Here is a 17,127-nt window from a genome sequence, read left to right on the forward strand (position 1 = left end):
CTGGTAAGCTGACTTTACTGAATCATCTCTTTCTTTCTCATGTCAAAAATAGTGGTTTCTATCGCTATCAGTTCTTCACTATACATTCAGAAAACAACTTTAACAGTTACAGAGAAACCTAATGAGACTGCAGGTATGCACTTGCAGGTGACCTCACTTCCTCAGAACCAAGATCCATCTTAAAACACAATGTTAGGTCATCGTATGTACAGATAAAAAAGATCGTTTAAATGCTGTTGGCTCATACATCTCCCAAGAGAAAAAAACAGCTCATTTTCTTCTTCAGAACCAATGGCAAGAGAGAGAAACTGAATTGCAAAAGAACCCTATATCAATCTGTACATTCTGAATATAACCCCATGCATTTTCCTTCTTTTTCTTCTTTCAGGGAGTAATGAATTATTTACCGAGCTCAAGACATCTACAGTGGCGGCTACATCTTATCAGCGATTCTGTATAGGGCATCAGCCACCTTGCCAAGCACACCAAGTAGGCTGCTCACTTGGTCCTTCCTCTGCTCCCTGTCCAGTTGGCAGTTGATGTTCTGCGCCTCCAGCTGGGCTGCAACCATCCGGCTGCTCCGGTCTAGGATTTCGATCAGCTGCCCCTGCAGATCAGGAGCTTCTCCTGAGGCGTCGTCGCTGCGCTGCCTCTTGTGCGCGCCCTGAGCTGGTGAGTCCTCGACAATTTGTTCCGGTTGCTTGGCTCTGGACGTCCCCGCTGTCAAGAAATTTAGATGGTTAGATAAATGCAGTTTTTCTGACTTTGTTGCATGAATGTGCAAAGTTCTAGCATCAAAGGGGCTTTCAATGTTTCAATTCAAGATAAACACAATTTCCCTTTTTATAAAAGAAAAAAAAAGGCTACTATAACTTTTGTTTCTTCTCATGAGGTGATCCTGAAGTTTAATACTCCTGCTGTGTATCCTACTGCTGTTGATTTATGTTTTTGTTGCATATTAGACTATACAAGTATCTCTGAAACACACAAGTAAAAACTAGCGAGGAACAGGTCGCTGATCATGTTTATTCAGTACTGTATCAAGTAGGGAAGATAGCATAATGTAATATGGAAAGGTGAAGTGAACAGGATAAATGCAGTGAAATAATTATACTTCTTCCATTCATTTCTTTATCACAATACTTGAAAAGAAGCTTTCCACCTTGCTGGGCAAAAGTTAATGATGGAATATCCACTGCCCTCATACAATTTCTGAAAAAAGGGTCACTATGCGCTGAATGATACAATCAGTTCGCTGGTACTAATAACAAAAGGCTCCTAGTCTGCATCTTTTGCATTTTGGGCATTTATTCTGAACCAGCACTGCGTGAAACTGAGTGTTTCTCGGAATGTCGCAAACCTGCTAAAATTTGATGCTTCACATGTATGTTAATAAATTCAACAGACAAACTTTACGATCGAATCTGTTGACTGCCAATTTATTCATTTTGTTGTCAAATGAAGACAAGCCACAATTGCTGCCTGTGATTAATTAGTAGAAATATGTTTGTGCTTTCACCCAAGGTCCTTGGGTCCTAGATTGCTTCATATATTCGGGACTGTATTGTAAGCAAAGTCAGATACAGTTCTCTCATAGAACAATTTGACAAGGGCACAACACACGCGTTTAAGGTATAATTTGATTTGATCTTTTAGGGATGATAATTACCATTGAGTTCTCTTTTTGTGTTCAGGCTCCCTACAATTCTGTTATTAGTTAATTTCTATTTTCATATCTAAACTATACGCAGTGACACAATGTTTAAATATTGCTGCCAAGAATTATCTGATCAAAGCAATGGAACAGTAAAAAATTGTGGAAGATCAGGGGATGCTGAAGCACATGCAAAACGTGAGCGGGGAAAAAAAAGGGGAGAACTGCAAGGTAGAAATCCGGTTATTTATCAGTACCTTGCTCTGAGGCATCTTGCCTAGGTGGATCACTCTTCTTCTCTGCAACCAACAAACCACAGGAGCAAAAACAGTAATCAGCCAACCAAAAACAAACCTTTGCCAGGTGAAAATAAACATATTGATCACTTTTTTTTTAAAAAAAAACAGAAGAAACAGAATATCCATTAGGTTAGCAACAAAGACCAAAAACACAACTACTTGCAAATTCCAACTCTTCAGAGTTCAGACCACCACAAAGAACTGAACAAGAAATTTTCTGAAAAAGGAAGATGGGCATCAAGCCATCAAGTGATTGAACTCACAGGGAAATTCGATGCATAACATGAACTGTTACCATAAAAAAAAGAACAGTTGTTTTGCAATCGAAACGTCAATTTTTATAGGCAACTAACCCACCCATCACACACCCCAAATTCAGTTCTTTGAAGTACACAAATTCGCAGCCTTCTTCTTCTTCTTTTTGTCAACCAAGAACACAGGAAAGCCTCAATTTTTACGTGCAAGAATGGAGCAGCCGCGCTCACCGGATGTCAGGACGGGCACCGCCGGCGCCGGAGCCGGAGGTGGGGCCGGGGCAGCGGCCGGGGTGGTCGCCGGCGGGGTCGCCTCGTCGTCGTCCTCCTCTTCCTCCGACGACGAGAAGAGCCCATCATCCCCGCCGCCGCCGCCGCCGCCGGCCGCGGCGCGGCCGCTGTCGAACACCGCCGCCTTCTCCTCCTCCCCCTCCTTCCCCGCCGCCGCCGCCGCCGCCGCATTACCGCCGCCGCGGCCCTCGAGGATGTCGTACACCTCCCGGTCGAAGAACCCCGGCAGCCGCCGCTCCCGCCGCGCGTCGTTGCGCATCGCCCAGAACGACACCTCCTTCCCCATCCCCGCCGCCGCCGACGACGACGACGGCGACGACAGCGAGCGCTCCCACTCCCTGATCTTCTTGTAGTCGCCGGCGAGGTTGCTCCACCGCTTCCGGCACTGCACGGGGCCCCGCTCCAGCCCGTGCCGCCGGCAGTACTCCGCCACCGCCGCCCACTTGGTCGGCTCCGCGGCGGCGCCGCCGCCGCCGCCGCCCCGCCCCCTCCCCCTCCCTCGCCCCTCCACCACCCGCTTCCCCTCTATCAGCACCAGTATCTCCTGCCTCGTCCACCTCGGCAGCCGCGGCGCCCTCCCCGACACCTCGCCGCCGCCAGACATCGCGCCGCCGGGAGACCTCGTCGAGGAGAGAGAGGAAGGAGGGGAGGGGCAGGAAGCAACAGGGATAGGAAGAAGAAGAAGAAGAAGAAGAAGAAGAGGAGGAAGAAAGGGTGTGGCTTAACACATTAGGAGGGAGTGGCCTTAATTATGACTAGAACAACACAAGATTATGCCTTTAGTTAAGCCTTAATTAAGAGGATTAGTGGGTGGTCTCTCTCTCTCTTTCTCTCTACTTGTCTTTCTCCTCTTCCCAAAGAGGGAGGAAAAGGAAAGAGTGGTTGAGGGAGGATTAACAAGGGGAGGCTTAATTAGTCACTAGGGTGTGTGTGTGTGATTAGAGGAGGACTAAACTAGTTTAGGAGAGAGTATTAACTAACTATTAATATTAAGTAGTGGGTGTGGATGGGGGAGGGGGCTCCAATGAGAGTAGCCACCTACTGTTTTCAGTTCTCAGCAAGAGGGAAGAAGATAGAGCACTGTTGTGATATGATATGCATCACTTTTTCTACCCCCTTGATGTGCTTGTTAATTCTAAATAAGGAGGGGAATAGGAATATTGGCATTTGGTGTGGACTAGGAAAAAACTTTAGTGGTGAGCAAGAGCAAGCACAGTTTGACACTTTTTTGGTGCTTTCTGTCCATGATATCTTTGCAAGGAAAATCCTTTTCTTTTCAAGAAAGAAATAAAAAAATCTTTTACATGCAAAAGGAGAAGAAAAAAACACTGGAGAATAGCACAGCTGAATCATCTTTCTGTTTATTTTCTTCTGGAAATTCACATTGGCTTTTGCTTGCTGTGTGACAGGGACCTATTAAGGGCAGGCACTGGAGCAGAAAGGAGGGATCTTTGGTCGGCAATGGCCGTATGGGCATGGTGTTTGAGACGCGGAAGGCACTACTGTGTATGAAGGCAACTGGCCATGTAGAGTTTCAGTTAAGGCACTTCGTTTCTTGCACAACTGGGGATTGTGGCCAACCAGGTATGTGTGCATTGCCGCTCCTGGGTCGCATTCCTGTCCAGGTCTGTGTCAGCCACCCCATCCAGGTCCCAACCATGAATTGGATTAACCGGATAAGGCCTCTTTGAAACGCGGGATCTTTTTCTATGTTTCTATGAAATTCATGCACGTGTTGCAAATTAGGTCCTAAAATGTTGTAATTATCGCACCACACGGTTTAGAGTCTAGTTTTTTTTTTTGGAAAAAACATAATGATCATTTTGCCAAGTTCTTTTGTAGGATATTTCCCGTATTCTATATCATTTTACACTCAGACTATATTGGTGAGAAATCTAGAAAGACATGTCTCCCTAAATTATCATTATTTGTTTCATGTGAGAAAAATATCTTCTTTTTCTACACTAACATCAAGATGTCCAACTTGGTTCATGGTTTTTGCCAACCTTCCACCATTGAGAGTACATGCATGTAAATTTGATGAATGACACATGAAAAACTTAGGTAGTCACAGACTCACAGTTGTTGCATGGTGGAGCATGATAACTGATAAGACCCTATTTAGGATTATTTATCTTCACCACCGAGGATTGTATAATTCGACCTTCATTGCAAAACATTTAAGTCTAGGAAATCTTCAATACAAAGTATTTCTAGTGAAAAGGTTATGATAATAGAATTCACGCTTTCGCTTTTCTTGTGAAGAACTTCTAATATCTTGTGCTTATGCTCGATGGGAAAATAGAAATCATATCGTATGAGAATCATGAAGGGAACTACTATGATATATTGTTCAAACTTAGATCGGACGAATAGGTTTTTATGCACACGCAGGATCATTTCTTTTTTTCTTTTTTTTTTCAATCAGGGACCTGCCAATATGAACTGACACCGAAAGGCTTAAGGGCAAGGAAATGCTCAACTGGAGGAGATTATTGTTGCTAACTAGTCATCGTTCGAACTTAAACAGAATAATGATAACACAAGCATAATTATCAGTAGATGATGGTATCGCATCATTGGATATGAACAACGGGGAGGGGAGTTTTAATTTCTTTTTGTGTGTTCCTATCAAAAAAATTGGTTTTGCTGAGCTCTCTTGCTTCGATTTTGCCCCATCAAATCGATTTCAAGCCAGGCCCCGGTTTTTGCAGGCAAGATTGTGTGAAGGACACTCTCTCAAAAAAGCAATGATTTAATGAGGATGGGACGGAGGGGCAAGAAACGTCTATTTCCACCTTTTGGCCCTCCAATATATATTTCAACAAATATATCCTTTGCTTAAGGTACTTTTGACAATTTTTTTTAGTGATTGGTCTTATAAATTTTGCATGTCTTTTTAGTTTTTAGTGGTTGGTTGTAGGTCAAGATGTGCTACAGTGATGTAAGATACTCCCTCTCTTATTAATTTGATGTTGTTTTATTTTTAGATCCTTGAGTTGGCATTGATAATTCACTCAAGTAATTTCACATCACTTGAATTTATAGCACCCATAGATTTTGATAAGTCATCCATATTCGACTTTCATAGTTTAGGATATTGTTTCACCATACAAACTCTAAAATGTCAAATAGTAGAAAAGAAGTCCCCATGTGGATTGCTTGCTGGTACAACACAAGGTTCACCATATTTAATTTGGTTGCAAATATTCTCTAAAAAGGACCATGAAGTTGATATATTGTCCCATATAAATTTACCTACATGTCCTATTAGATAGGATGGATTGAGATCAGACGGGAGGGAGGAACGTGGTGCGCGGTATCTAGATGATATAGGTCTGACTAGCATGAGGACTCCCAACATTTGTTACTTCTTCTAGTGTAACTTTCATGTCAACCTCTCTGTTGGGACCCTAACTTCTCCTTTGTGATGGCCAAAGGGGTCACTGCCCTTTCAGCCACAAGAAGAGATTGCAACCCCTGTGGTGTGGATAGGTGGATGGATGCTTACATTTCCCATTGGAAGGACCATGACTGGTGACTGGATAGATGGGGTTGAGATTGGCCTCTCATGCAATGCCCTATAGGATTCTGGTAGGGCCTCAATCTTTGAGAGGATATGTTGTTGATTGGTGGTGCCTCCCTACTCTCCTAGTGTTTTTTTTTGGCGCTGCTATATATTTTGATAATTCGCTGATGGGTAAGGTTTTTTCAAAGTTGTGGATAGGCCAATGACTTTCTAGTTAGGAGGTTGTTTAACCTCCCTTCCCTACTCATGGCTACTTCAACCACTGTTTGATGGATGCTAGAGATCTTAGCAATTTTCAGAATATATTAGAAAGTGTTAAAGTCAAGCCTACATATTTATTTATCAAATTTTATATAATAGGTGTCATACATACATAGATATGTTTTAGCCACATTGGATAACATTGGGTAGTCTTCATTTTCCCCTTATGTATTAGCAGGAAAAAAATATTTTAGCGTTTGGTACAATCTCCAATATGACCCATCACTCCATCACCTTCTGTTGTTGTGGATGTGTAGCTGTGTAAAAAAAAGTATAAATTATTAAGTATTAAAAAATATTTTATGACAAATCTAGCTATACCATTTCCAGGAGACCAAATCTAAACATACACCCTGCATCAAAGGGGCTTTCCTTGATATGTGTACTTGTTCTTGTATTGTCATGATGTGGTGAACTGTCATTTCTCTACAATTTCTTCTTATTCCCTTAGGCATGGCTAGCATTTACTAAAGGCTAGCTAGTTGTAACACAGAAAATTGTATTACCTGAAGAAAGCAATATCACACAAAAGGTTTTGTAGGAAATAAAAACAGTTGGGTGTGTTAGTGCGTACTGTGGTGTGTCCACTGTGGAGGCATTTGATTCCTAGCTCTCCTCCATAATTAGGATATAAATCCTAGGTCATGGGGGGATCACCCTCTCTGTACCCCACAACCCCACAACAAAAGTGCCTTGCATTACCATAGTCATCGACAACATCAGGGAGATTTGGCATATCAATTGTAGGGTCAACTTACACAATCTTCTTTCAATATGTTCTCTCGAATTTTGTACAAAATTGTCAATTAGGAATTTTGCAGATAAGAAGGGATGACGGTGGGTGAGGACGTGTCTAAAGAGCAATTGTAGCCCCCTTTCGAAAAGCTAAATTATTTTGTGGTTCCTAAGAAAATTTTATTGGAGAACGAATTTGGAAACACAAACCAAACAAGCCAGGTATATGAAAAATATTTGTTTTCACAGAAATATATGCAGAACTATTACTTCCTCCACTTCTGGTCATAAAAACATATCGTGGTGGACATCAATGTTTATGTAAAATGGTTCATTGACAACTAATTTATGTAGTACTAATATATATATTTGTAAAAACCCAACAATACTACAAAAGTAGCTTTCGAGACATATATATGCATATATTCTTTATATTTCTGATCCAAAAATATATTTCAAAACAATTAATTCTCATATGCCAAACATAACTAGTACATGTTTTGTGACATAGGAATCCCTAGTACATATTTTTGTGACACAGGAATCCCTAGTACAGATGTGGCCACATGACACAGATAGCACATAACTTTTAGTATGTGTCCCAACAACTACCAGAGATGCATGCTCTGCCCATCACCGTGGAAATGACAATCAAAATCCTAATACCACACTAACACATACTTATGTTTTCCATTGCAATTGGTGCACAACTCCCTTTTCTCTAGGCCAAAGAGAAAGAAGAAACAGCATAGGCCAACTAAACAATAACAGTATCCCTTCGTCTTTTTCTTCCTTTCATGGATGGGTATATTGTTGCCTCCCTTTCAAAGTGCAGGAAAGCAATCCTATCCATTTGCACTCATATGTGAAATTAAAATAGAAATTGGCACCACTGCTGTGGTGCAAGAAAAAGCCATATACCGGCTCTCTGACGACGACATGACACTGCCCTTGTGTAAGGCTGATGGCTTGCTGATGGTCATATTGCTAGTGTCCTAATAACAATGATTATATGTGTGAAGTTGTTAACCAGTTATTAGTACTAAAACTTGCAAAAGAAGCTGGGTGTACATGATACAAAATTCAGATGGGGCTCACATGATCAAAGACAGACAGCTAGGGAGGAAAGGATTAGAGAAGGTCTTGCACTCTAGGGGCAATCAGGCTGAAATAATAATATGATGTTGATGATGATAGGTACACCTGAGGCCTACAGTTAAAGGGCTTAAATGAAATATATGCTTATGGGTGTGCCCTTATTTCTTTTCCATGATTCTTTCCGAGTGGCTTTCGGTTGCAATGATCCCTTCTTTTCTTATATATGTCTTAAAGAATTGTGTTATTCTCTACCCATAAAAGGAAATTTCCTTGGGGGTTATTTTGACTGATCTTGAAAAAAAAAGTTCATTTATACATAAATCTGCAAAGCGACAAGTGGATTTATTGGGAACAAAGTGTAGCAACCAGGGTTTACCAACCCCAAAACCGGCGATCCAAAACCAGCGGTCGGCAGTTTCCATCCGGTAAAATCTGGTCAAATTTCATAAAAAGATTAATTTCAGTTTGATCTTTTCTCAATTTGATTGAAGAACCGAGTGGGTTGTATTATTAAGCCAGTCTGGGAAATCGATTTTGCGAAGATGGAACTGGTTTTTGTCGGTTTTGTAAACCCTGGTAACGACTAATAACACCATGTTCGGCTTATAATCATCCCTTAATTCCCCACCACTTAATATGAGCCCTCAAAAAACATTCTGGGGCACTTAGAACAAACTTTGGACATTCACTTATGACAAGAACACTTATCATTAGGTTTTTCTTTTTTCTTCCACTGACTGAAGCTAAGAACAAAATCTAAGCACACATGGACAAGCAGCGACCAAAGTTCTGCACGTTGTGACAGGGCTTCACTTTGTTATACTCTATGCTTTTAACCAGAGCATGCTACAATCGCAGTGTGCTTTCTTGTTCGATCGTTAATTTCCTGATGCAGATTTGCAGAGTTCTTGCTGGTCTCACCGTCTCGTTTCTGGCTTCTTTTCACCATTCCCTGTTCATCTTCATCTTCAGGAATCAGGACAGACAGCTAACTACAAAAACTTCTGCAGTGCTTGAAGTTGATGTTTTTTTTAGCTTTACCAGATTGTTTTTCAGGTAATCATAGATACATGAACTAAATTAAGTAAGCGTCAGCTGATCAGCTTATGGCCTCGTGGAGAAGGCTATGTTTCTTTCAGCTTGGGATTATTATAATCTAGATTATTAAATCAGATTACTATAAGCTAGATTGTTATAATCTATAGTAGAATAAGCGGTTAGTTGTTTCTTTCCTAGATTATTAGAGCATAGATTATTGGGTTTGTAAGTCTAAAGAGGGAGTGGGGTGGCATGATGGGTAATTTTTCATCCAATAATCTGGAAAAAGCTCACCTAAGGCCCTGTTTGATTCAGCTTAAGATTACTGTAATTTAGATTATAGAACTACATTACTATAAGCTGGATTATAATAAGCCGACATAGAATAAAATGCTAGCTATTTGTTTCTCTAGATTATCATCTGTTTGTTAGTTGTTAGCCACCCAATAATCTAAAAAAGCACCTTTAGAGTGGCTTATCAGATTATAGTAATCTGGCTTATAGATTATAATAATCTATGACAATAAGCTATTTGTTTGTTTCAGCTTACTCCTAATAATCCAGATTGTAATAATCCCAAGCTGAATCAAATAGGGTCTAAATGAGCTTATCAGATTATAATAAGCTGGGCTCTAGATTATAATAAGCTAATTCAATAAGTTGTTTGTTTCTTTCAGCTTTACCAGATTGTTTTTCAGGTAATCATAGATACATAAACTAAATTAAGTAAGCGTCAGCTGATCCAGAAGTAGAGAAGATTTAGCTGAGTAACAGAGCAAGATACTGGAGTGATACCAGATTCAGAACCGAAACTCTACACCACTAAAAAGCAAAGGATTTTTTTTTTTAAAAAAAGAAGGAACAACTAAGTGCCAAAGTGATGATGGTTAACTCAAGTACTCCCTCCATACTCACAAAGAAAGTCGTTTAAGATAGCGATACGGTCTTCAAAACACAAATTTGACTTCTTGTTTCTATAAAAATATTTATTGAAAAGTGATATATGTATACTTTTATGAAAGTATTTTTTAAGACAAATCTATACATATAATTTTTATATTTTCAAACTCAACAACTTGAGAGTTATTTATAATTTATATTCTCAAGGTTTGACTTAAACATTATCCTAAACGACTTTCTTTATGAGTACGGAGGGAGTACCAGCAAACTGTCAGTTCAAAGCACAAGTAGCAACAGTATTGAAGCTCTGGAATTCAAAGTTTGTTGCTAGCTGCGAGCTGTAACTTTCGACCAGATCACTGTTGCCAAGCCATGCATGGACCCACATATCTATTATACATTAATTTTGATAATTTGATCCTTTGCAAAAACTAATTTTACAAATAAACCACCGCCAAAACTTATTTCAAAAGTGATATTTTTTTTCAGCGCCAAATCGTGTGGCGCTGAATTTAGACACCTCAGCGCCACGTCACCTGGCACTGAATGCCGTGCCACCGTGGATGGAAAGCTGAGTCAACGTGACAACGTACATTCAGCGCCACGCTATTTAGCGCTGAGGTGTCTAAGTTTAGCGCCATACAATTTAATGCTGAACAAAAGGGTCATTTTTAAAATAAGTTTTGGCGGCGGTTTATTTGTAAAATTAGTTTTTGCAAAGGGTCAAATTGTCAAAATTAATGTCTATTATAACGATTGCAGGGTGCTGATCCTAACATGTTATTGGGCCACGTGGCTTCCTATAAATGAAGCTTCACCTCTCTGTAAATCTGCCGCATGTCTCCTTGCTCTCCTCCTGCTACACCTCCCGCATCATTTCATCGAGAACCTACGCGCAAATGCTGATTAGCACCCGTTATCCTCACGGTTGTAGAGTTTTTATGAGGTCGGGTTCACTTTTAGGAAACTGTGAGATTAGCTTTTCCACGGGGTGAGGCCCACGTCTCTTGGACGATGCATGATGCATGATTTAAAATAATGTTAAAAAAACAAATACTCAATGACTCAATTGGTACAACCACGGTGCACATACATTTCCGTACGCCTTTTTCACAGAAGTTAAAAAATGATAATGTGGAAGTGAAATACATTTCCATGCACAATACTCCCTCCATACCCATAAAGAAAGTTGTTTAGCACAATGCTTAAGTCAAACCTTGGAAATATAAATCATTAATAACTCAAGTTGTTGAGTTTGAAAATGTAAAAATTATATGTATAGATTTGTCTTGAAAAATACTTTCATAAAAGTATACATATATCACTTTTTAATAAATATTTTTATAGAAACAAGAAGTTAAAATCTGTGTTTTGGAGACTGTGTCACTGTCCTAAACGACTTCCTTTATGAGTTTGGATGGAGTATATATTATACTGATACCAAATGAACTCTCAGATAAATTTATATCACCAAAAAAATAATCATTTAAACATATAGTAGTGCATACAAACATTCAGAAATGTAATACAAATATGATCTTCAAGATAAGTACATTCAAATTCCAGAGTATTGCATAGAAATGATTTCTTCAAGAAAAAAAATGGTGTACTTCGAGTTTTGAAATTCGTTGTACCACGAGTACTAGTTGCTTGGGTTCAAATTTAGATTTAAATTGCAACACTTATGAATTGCTCAAAAGGCAAATATATGTACGACGTTGCCAGAAAACACAGAATACATTTATCTCTACAGCATCATACATAGATGCATTAAGTGTGTTCTATGTACATTTTGCACAAGGAAAAAATGTTGAATGCACAGTAGTATACACGTGCATTCAAAATGTAATGCGTTATTTCTCACAAGAAAGAAATGCTACTACAAAAATTCATTTGAACTGCACCATAGTATACACCTGCATTAAAAATTAGTACATTATTTTCTTATAGAAGAAAAAAAATGCCCTCATAATACATTTGAACTGCACAACATTTATAGACAGATACATTTGAATTGTGTTATTAAAAAAATGGATTTTATCATTTTTATAGACATACGGAGGAAGGGCAGAGCCACCGCCTGACTAGCCCAAGTGGCCGCGGAGGCTCACTGACAAAAACTCCATTAAATTTATAAGTTATTGAATGAATTGATGATGAAATTTATATAACAAATACTAGAAGCGAAGTTTGCTCGGGCTCAAAAATATTTCTCGCTCCGCCATTGTGAGGAGAGATAAAATGGGAATACTAGTTTCATTACTTTGGTTCATTGGAATTTGTGCGTATATATTCGACTTCCAACTTATGTCCATGAATTCAATGTTTTGCCGCTTTGAATAAATATATGAATAAAAGGGTAAAGTTTCACAATTTCAGGCATTAAATAGATAAAAAAAATAGGTTTACTTATCAGATCATATCATTTACTCCCTACATTCCATATTAATTATTATATAAATTTTTCACCAAGACCAAGAAAAGGTATTAACTTTCCTATATTTCATTTAGTGTGAGTATGTGGTAGGGAAAAATCAAGAAACATGCACACTTTGGGCTTGTTTAGATCTCCTGGCAAAAGTTTTCACCCTGTTACATCGAATGTTTGGACACATACATGGAGTGTTTAATATAAACGAAAAAAATAACTAATTACATAGATTGCATGTAAATTGCGAGACGAATCTTTTAAGCCTAATTGCTCCATGATTTGACAATATGGTGCTACAATAAACATTTGCTAATGACGGATTAATTAGGCTTAATAAATTTGTCTCGCAGTTTATAGCCGCAATCTGTAATTTGTTTTGTTATTAGTCTACGTTTAATACTTCAAATATGTATCCGTATATCTGATGTGACACGCCAAAACTTTACACCCATGGATCTAAACACCCCCTTTAACTCCTGCTGGGCCCCATACATAAGAAATTTTCATGCTTAAATGCAATAATATTACAAGTCAAACGAAGGGGCTATGATTAAATGTAATAATATTACATGTCAAACGAAGGAGCTATAGTTACATGATGGTCAATTTGTAAATTTTAATTTGTGTTAAGTGATGATCAATATGAAACGGATGGAGTATTTCATACTGGCTGGTCTATTTTCTAGTGTAAATGAATGTATGAGATTTATCCACGTCACCGTAAGTAAAACATCTATTTTATTTTGTACGGTAGTTTTCATTTTTCACTACATGAAGTTGTGGACGGACATAATTCCTTCGTGGAAAGTTTGCTCTTTTAAGAACGCTAGCTAAGTAGTACTAGTTTCTCTTCAAATAGAGGAATTCGGCTCGATTTGAAGATCCAGTTTTGCAATGCCATCGAGTGGTTTTTCCCAAAAGGTGCAAGGAACAGCCACTGCTTCACATTTTGTCAGAAACTGGTCTTGGTTTATGAACTCAAAAGGGTCTTGAGCGACCAAAACCAGCGAGATGCTCATGAAGAAAAGCCACTGCTTTCATCGAAAGAAGTCTGAGCACACAAGTTTTCAGCATTACAGTGTTTTGAACAAACTAGCAGAGCCAATCCCAACCAGAGAAAAAAATTCTTCAGAAACGGGAAGTAGACCTCTGGACTTTATTCAAGATTCGTCCAAATTGACCGACTCATCGCATATTGTAAGTGATTCGGTGATCTAATAACCCCTTAATTAGCATCAAAATCATGAGTTTAATACTCTTACTATGGACATGGAAGTAGTCACTGAGCCCCAGAGTAGAAGCTAAGGCCCTGATCGGAAGTGCTGGCTGCAGCAGCTGCAGCCAGTCAGCCCCAATCCAAACCAAAGAGCGGCAGCTGTGAATGGCTTGCAGCAGCCAGCACAACCGATCAAGCCCTAAATGTTATGTTTGGGAAGCTTCTAGATTCTTCCAGAAGCTCCAACTCCCTCCAAACACTATTGCACCTTCTTCCAGAAACGCTCGAGCTCTCCTATCCAGAATGAACTAAAAGCTAAGAGCTGGGTTTCTTCTTCATATTCTTAGAAGTTGACTACCAACCAACTGTTTCTCAGAATTGCTCCCCAAACAGAATCAAAACAGAATCAAAGGCTTGTAGCGTGGAGCGAAATTCGAAGGTGGAAAAAAAAATCCAGTGTAAAATCCTCTCAGGGCTAATCACTATGAGCGTCATTCGGTTTGTAGGATAGAAGTATAGGAAAGGATAGAAGTATAGGAAAAATTAAAGGAAAGTTTTCTTTCCTACAAGATGTATAGAAGAAACATAAGAATTTTTGTCATCTACTCAAACCTCCTGGAAAAATTTCTATGGATTGATGTGTGCAAACATTTATATTCCTCTACTTTTCCTATTCATATGGATTCAAATTCCTCCGAACCGAATAATAAGTCATTATTATGCTTGGCGCCTCTGTTTCGCGCAGAAAAAAAAAAAAGGAAAAATCCAATTCGTCGTGGGCCAGTTGAGCCGGGCCCGGCCCGTTAAGGCCTCGCGGTTCGGAAGCCCATCATCTCATCCGGTTCGTTATTTTTATTTTTCTCAGGGAAAAAAAATCCGAAAGAAGAGAAAAAAAAATCCCATCTCAGTCCGCCATGGACGCGGAGATGGACCTCCTCGCCGACGACGACGGCGGCGAGGCCGAGAGGCTGGAGGCCGCGGAGGCGCAGGCCGACCTCCTCCGCGATCGCCTCCGCCTCGCCGTCATCAGCATCGCCACCTCCGAAGGTTAGGCCCGCTTTCTTTGGTTCTTGGGAATGAGGGGGGGGGGGGGGATTGGGGAGGGAGGATCTTCGCGAATGCTTCAACTGAATGAAACCATGGCGCCGCCGTGCGATTTCTTGCCAGGAAAGAAGGCGGGGATGGAGGTCTCCGACCCCGTCGTCGCCTGCATCGCCGATCTGGCCTACAAGACCGTAGGTACGTATAAATATGAGTAAATATCTCCCAAAACCCTAGACTTTTTCTTGTGTTCGGCGGCTTGTTCGTGCCAACTGTATCCTGTTTCATGATTTGTTTTCACTCTAAATTGTTTTGTATGTGTGTCTGTACTCCATCTTCAATGATCTGCATTCATGTCCATGTGCATAGGTTTGCTCAGATGTCTCCTGTAAACCATTCCAATTCTATCAACTACAGTGCTTAGGCTGTGTTCGTTTGTGTGAGATAGGGTGAGAAAACACCACGTTTTCCGCGCGCACGCTTCCCAAACTACTAAACAATGCATTTTTTGCAAAATTTTTCTATAGTAAAGTTGCTTTAAAAAATCATATTAATCCATTTTTGAAATTTAAAATAGTTTATACTCAATTAATCATGTGCTAATGGCTCATCTCGTTTTGCGTATCTTCCCAATCTTCTCCATCCCCTATCTCTCAAACTCACCGTGTAGAGAGTTATTGGTTTTTAACATTTTCAGCTTGTTCTCTTTAACAGTAGTATCAGTTTCTTTTGTTCTTGATAGTTGCGACAGTGGAGCTTTGTTAAATAGGAGTAGGTGCTCGTTGCCGAAATGCATGTGCAGAGAAGATGAAATTAGGGTGAAATGGTGAAATTTATGCGTGATTTGCTCTGAATGACTGGAAATCTGGATCTCCATAGCTAAAGACCTTTATTAGGGCATCTTCATCAATAACCAAAAGGGAATTCCATTGCTTCTGTTGTCTTATCATTCACCTGCTTCTGGACATATTCTACATTCTAAACAACTCCTAATTCGAGTAACCTAGAATGTATTCATAGTATTTTCTCTTTGAATATGGGGAAGTTAGGTATTAGTTCAATGCATCCGGAGTCAAATGTGGTTTATATAGATCCAGCTATTTGAGATATATTCTGGATATGTGAGATATGAATAAATTGAGGAGGCCCTTTCCTGCTTGGAGATTGTTTCCTGTCACCGTACGGGGGTATATTTTCTGGGCCTAATATACTTGCCAGCATTAACTTTACCGAAAAGACCTAAAAGCTCTGAAACTCAAGGAAATAAAGTGAACTCTTTAAAGAAACTCTGCAATATGTCGATGAATGCGCTATATTCAGTTGAAGCAGAATAAAACAGATTGTCCTGTTGACATCCATGGCTTTTAATCAGGTAGTTCCAAACTGTTGGCAACATACATAACAGGTAACTCAGTTGCAGCAAGTTTCATTAAAGATCAACCCCATCCTGTCCATAAACATCAGAATCACATCTTTTTAGTGACACCACATGAAGATAGAATTATAGAAAGCAATGGTTAACCACCCAATCTTGTACCCCAGGCCTCTTCAGAAAAGTACATTTCTTGCCAGTTGCCAGAAAAGAGTGATTTTGTGATGACAGTAAAGCAGGGGCAGCAGGTTAATGAAGCAGTAGATTCAAAAGTAACATCTCTGAAAATAAAGCACATATAAGCTCTACTGAACTTCTAGATGATATAGATGGTTATGGGTCTTGTTAGATCTTTGATTTTTTTTAATCATGGTAATTCTAATTAACATCTCTTCCGCAATGTGCAGAGCAGCTGGCTAAGGATGTTGAGTTGTTTGCACAGCATGCTGGTCGTAAATCCATCAAGATGGAAGATGTTATACTCACAGGTACATTACGATACCGTGCTCTTCTGATCCCAAAAGAAAACATTTTTATTTTGCTTCGTAAAATACTTGTTTGCATCTTACTTGCTGTGATTGTTGCGACGTAATTCCAGCACATAGAAATGAGCATCTGATGGGCCTCCTGCGGACATTTTCTCAAGAACTGAAGGGTAAGGAGCCTTCCAGCGAGAGGAAGAGAAAGAAATCTTCGAAGAAGGACGACAACGTGATGCAAATCTGATTTAAGTCATGAGATAAATCTTCTTCCCATAGAACAAAGTGGTAGGTTCAAGCAGGAAACTCTGCAAGTAACTCAGGCTACCCACTGATCCTGTATTTCACACATTTAGATGTGGTATGACACAATGTTGTCTGTGGAAAGTGGAGATCCTTCACACCTGTAAATTCACTGAGGCTGTTGTGTCAAGTAGTAAATGGCAAAATTCAGAGTTTGGTTCTTACACGGGATCATGTGCTGTCACACTTTCTGATAATCCTATGCCTCCTGCTGATGTTTGCTCAA

The 17,127-nt window shown here is 39.8% G+C and overlaps 2 protein-coding genes and 1 long non-coding RNA gene across 3 annotated transcripts; 2 read left to right on the forward strand and 1 right to left on the reverse strand.

Moving 5' to 3' along the window:
* Positions 1-136: 136 nt before the first annotated feature.
* LOC4335704 (trihelix transcription factor ASR3) lies at positions 137-3,168 on the reverse strand. The gene is made up of 3 exons (XM_015781291.3): positions 2,439-3,168; positions 1,912-1,953; positions 137-720 (listed from the first exon to the last, which is right to left on the reverse strand). The coding sequence occupies exons 1-3, from the start codon at positions 3,100-3,102 to the stop codon at positions 434-436; spliced, it is 993 nt and encodes a 330-aa protein (XP_015636777.2). The 5' UTR covers positions 3,103-3,168; the 3' UTR covers positions 137-433.
* Positions 3,169-3,907: 739 nt separating this feature from the next.
* Positions 3,908-5,558, forward strand: LOC136356084 (uncharacterized). The gene is made up of 2 exons (XR_010740764.1): positions 3,908-4,082; positions 5,213-5,558. It is a non-coding gene; the product is annotated as an uncharacterized lncRNA (long non-coding RNA).
* Positions 5,559-14,584: 9,026 nt separating this feature from the next.
* LOC4335705 (protein MHF1 homolog) lies at positions 14,585-17,127 on the forward strand. Its single transcript, XM_015778731.3, has 4 exons — positions 14,585-14,753; positions 14,874-14,945; positions 16,527-16,607; positions 16,718-17,127. Exons 1-4 carry the CDS (start codon positions 14,621-14,623, stop codon positions 16,843-16,845), a joined length of 414 nt encoding a protein of 137 aa, XP_015634217.1. The 5' UTR covers positions 14,585-14,620; the 3' UTR covers positions 16,846-17,127.

Source organism: Oryza sativa, chromosome 4 (assembly GCF_034140825.1).
Source record: "Oryza sativa Japonica Group chromosome 4, ASM3414082v1".
NCBI lineage: Eukaryota > Viridiplantae > Streptophyta > Magnoliopsida > Poales > Poaceae > Oryza > Oryza sativa.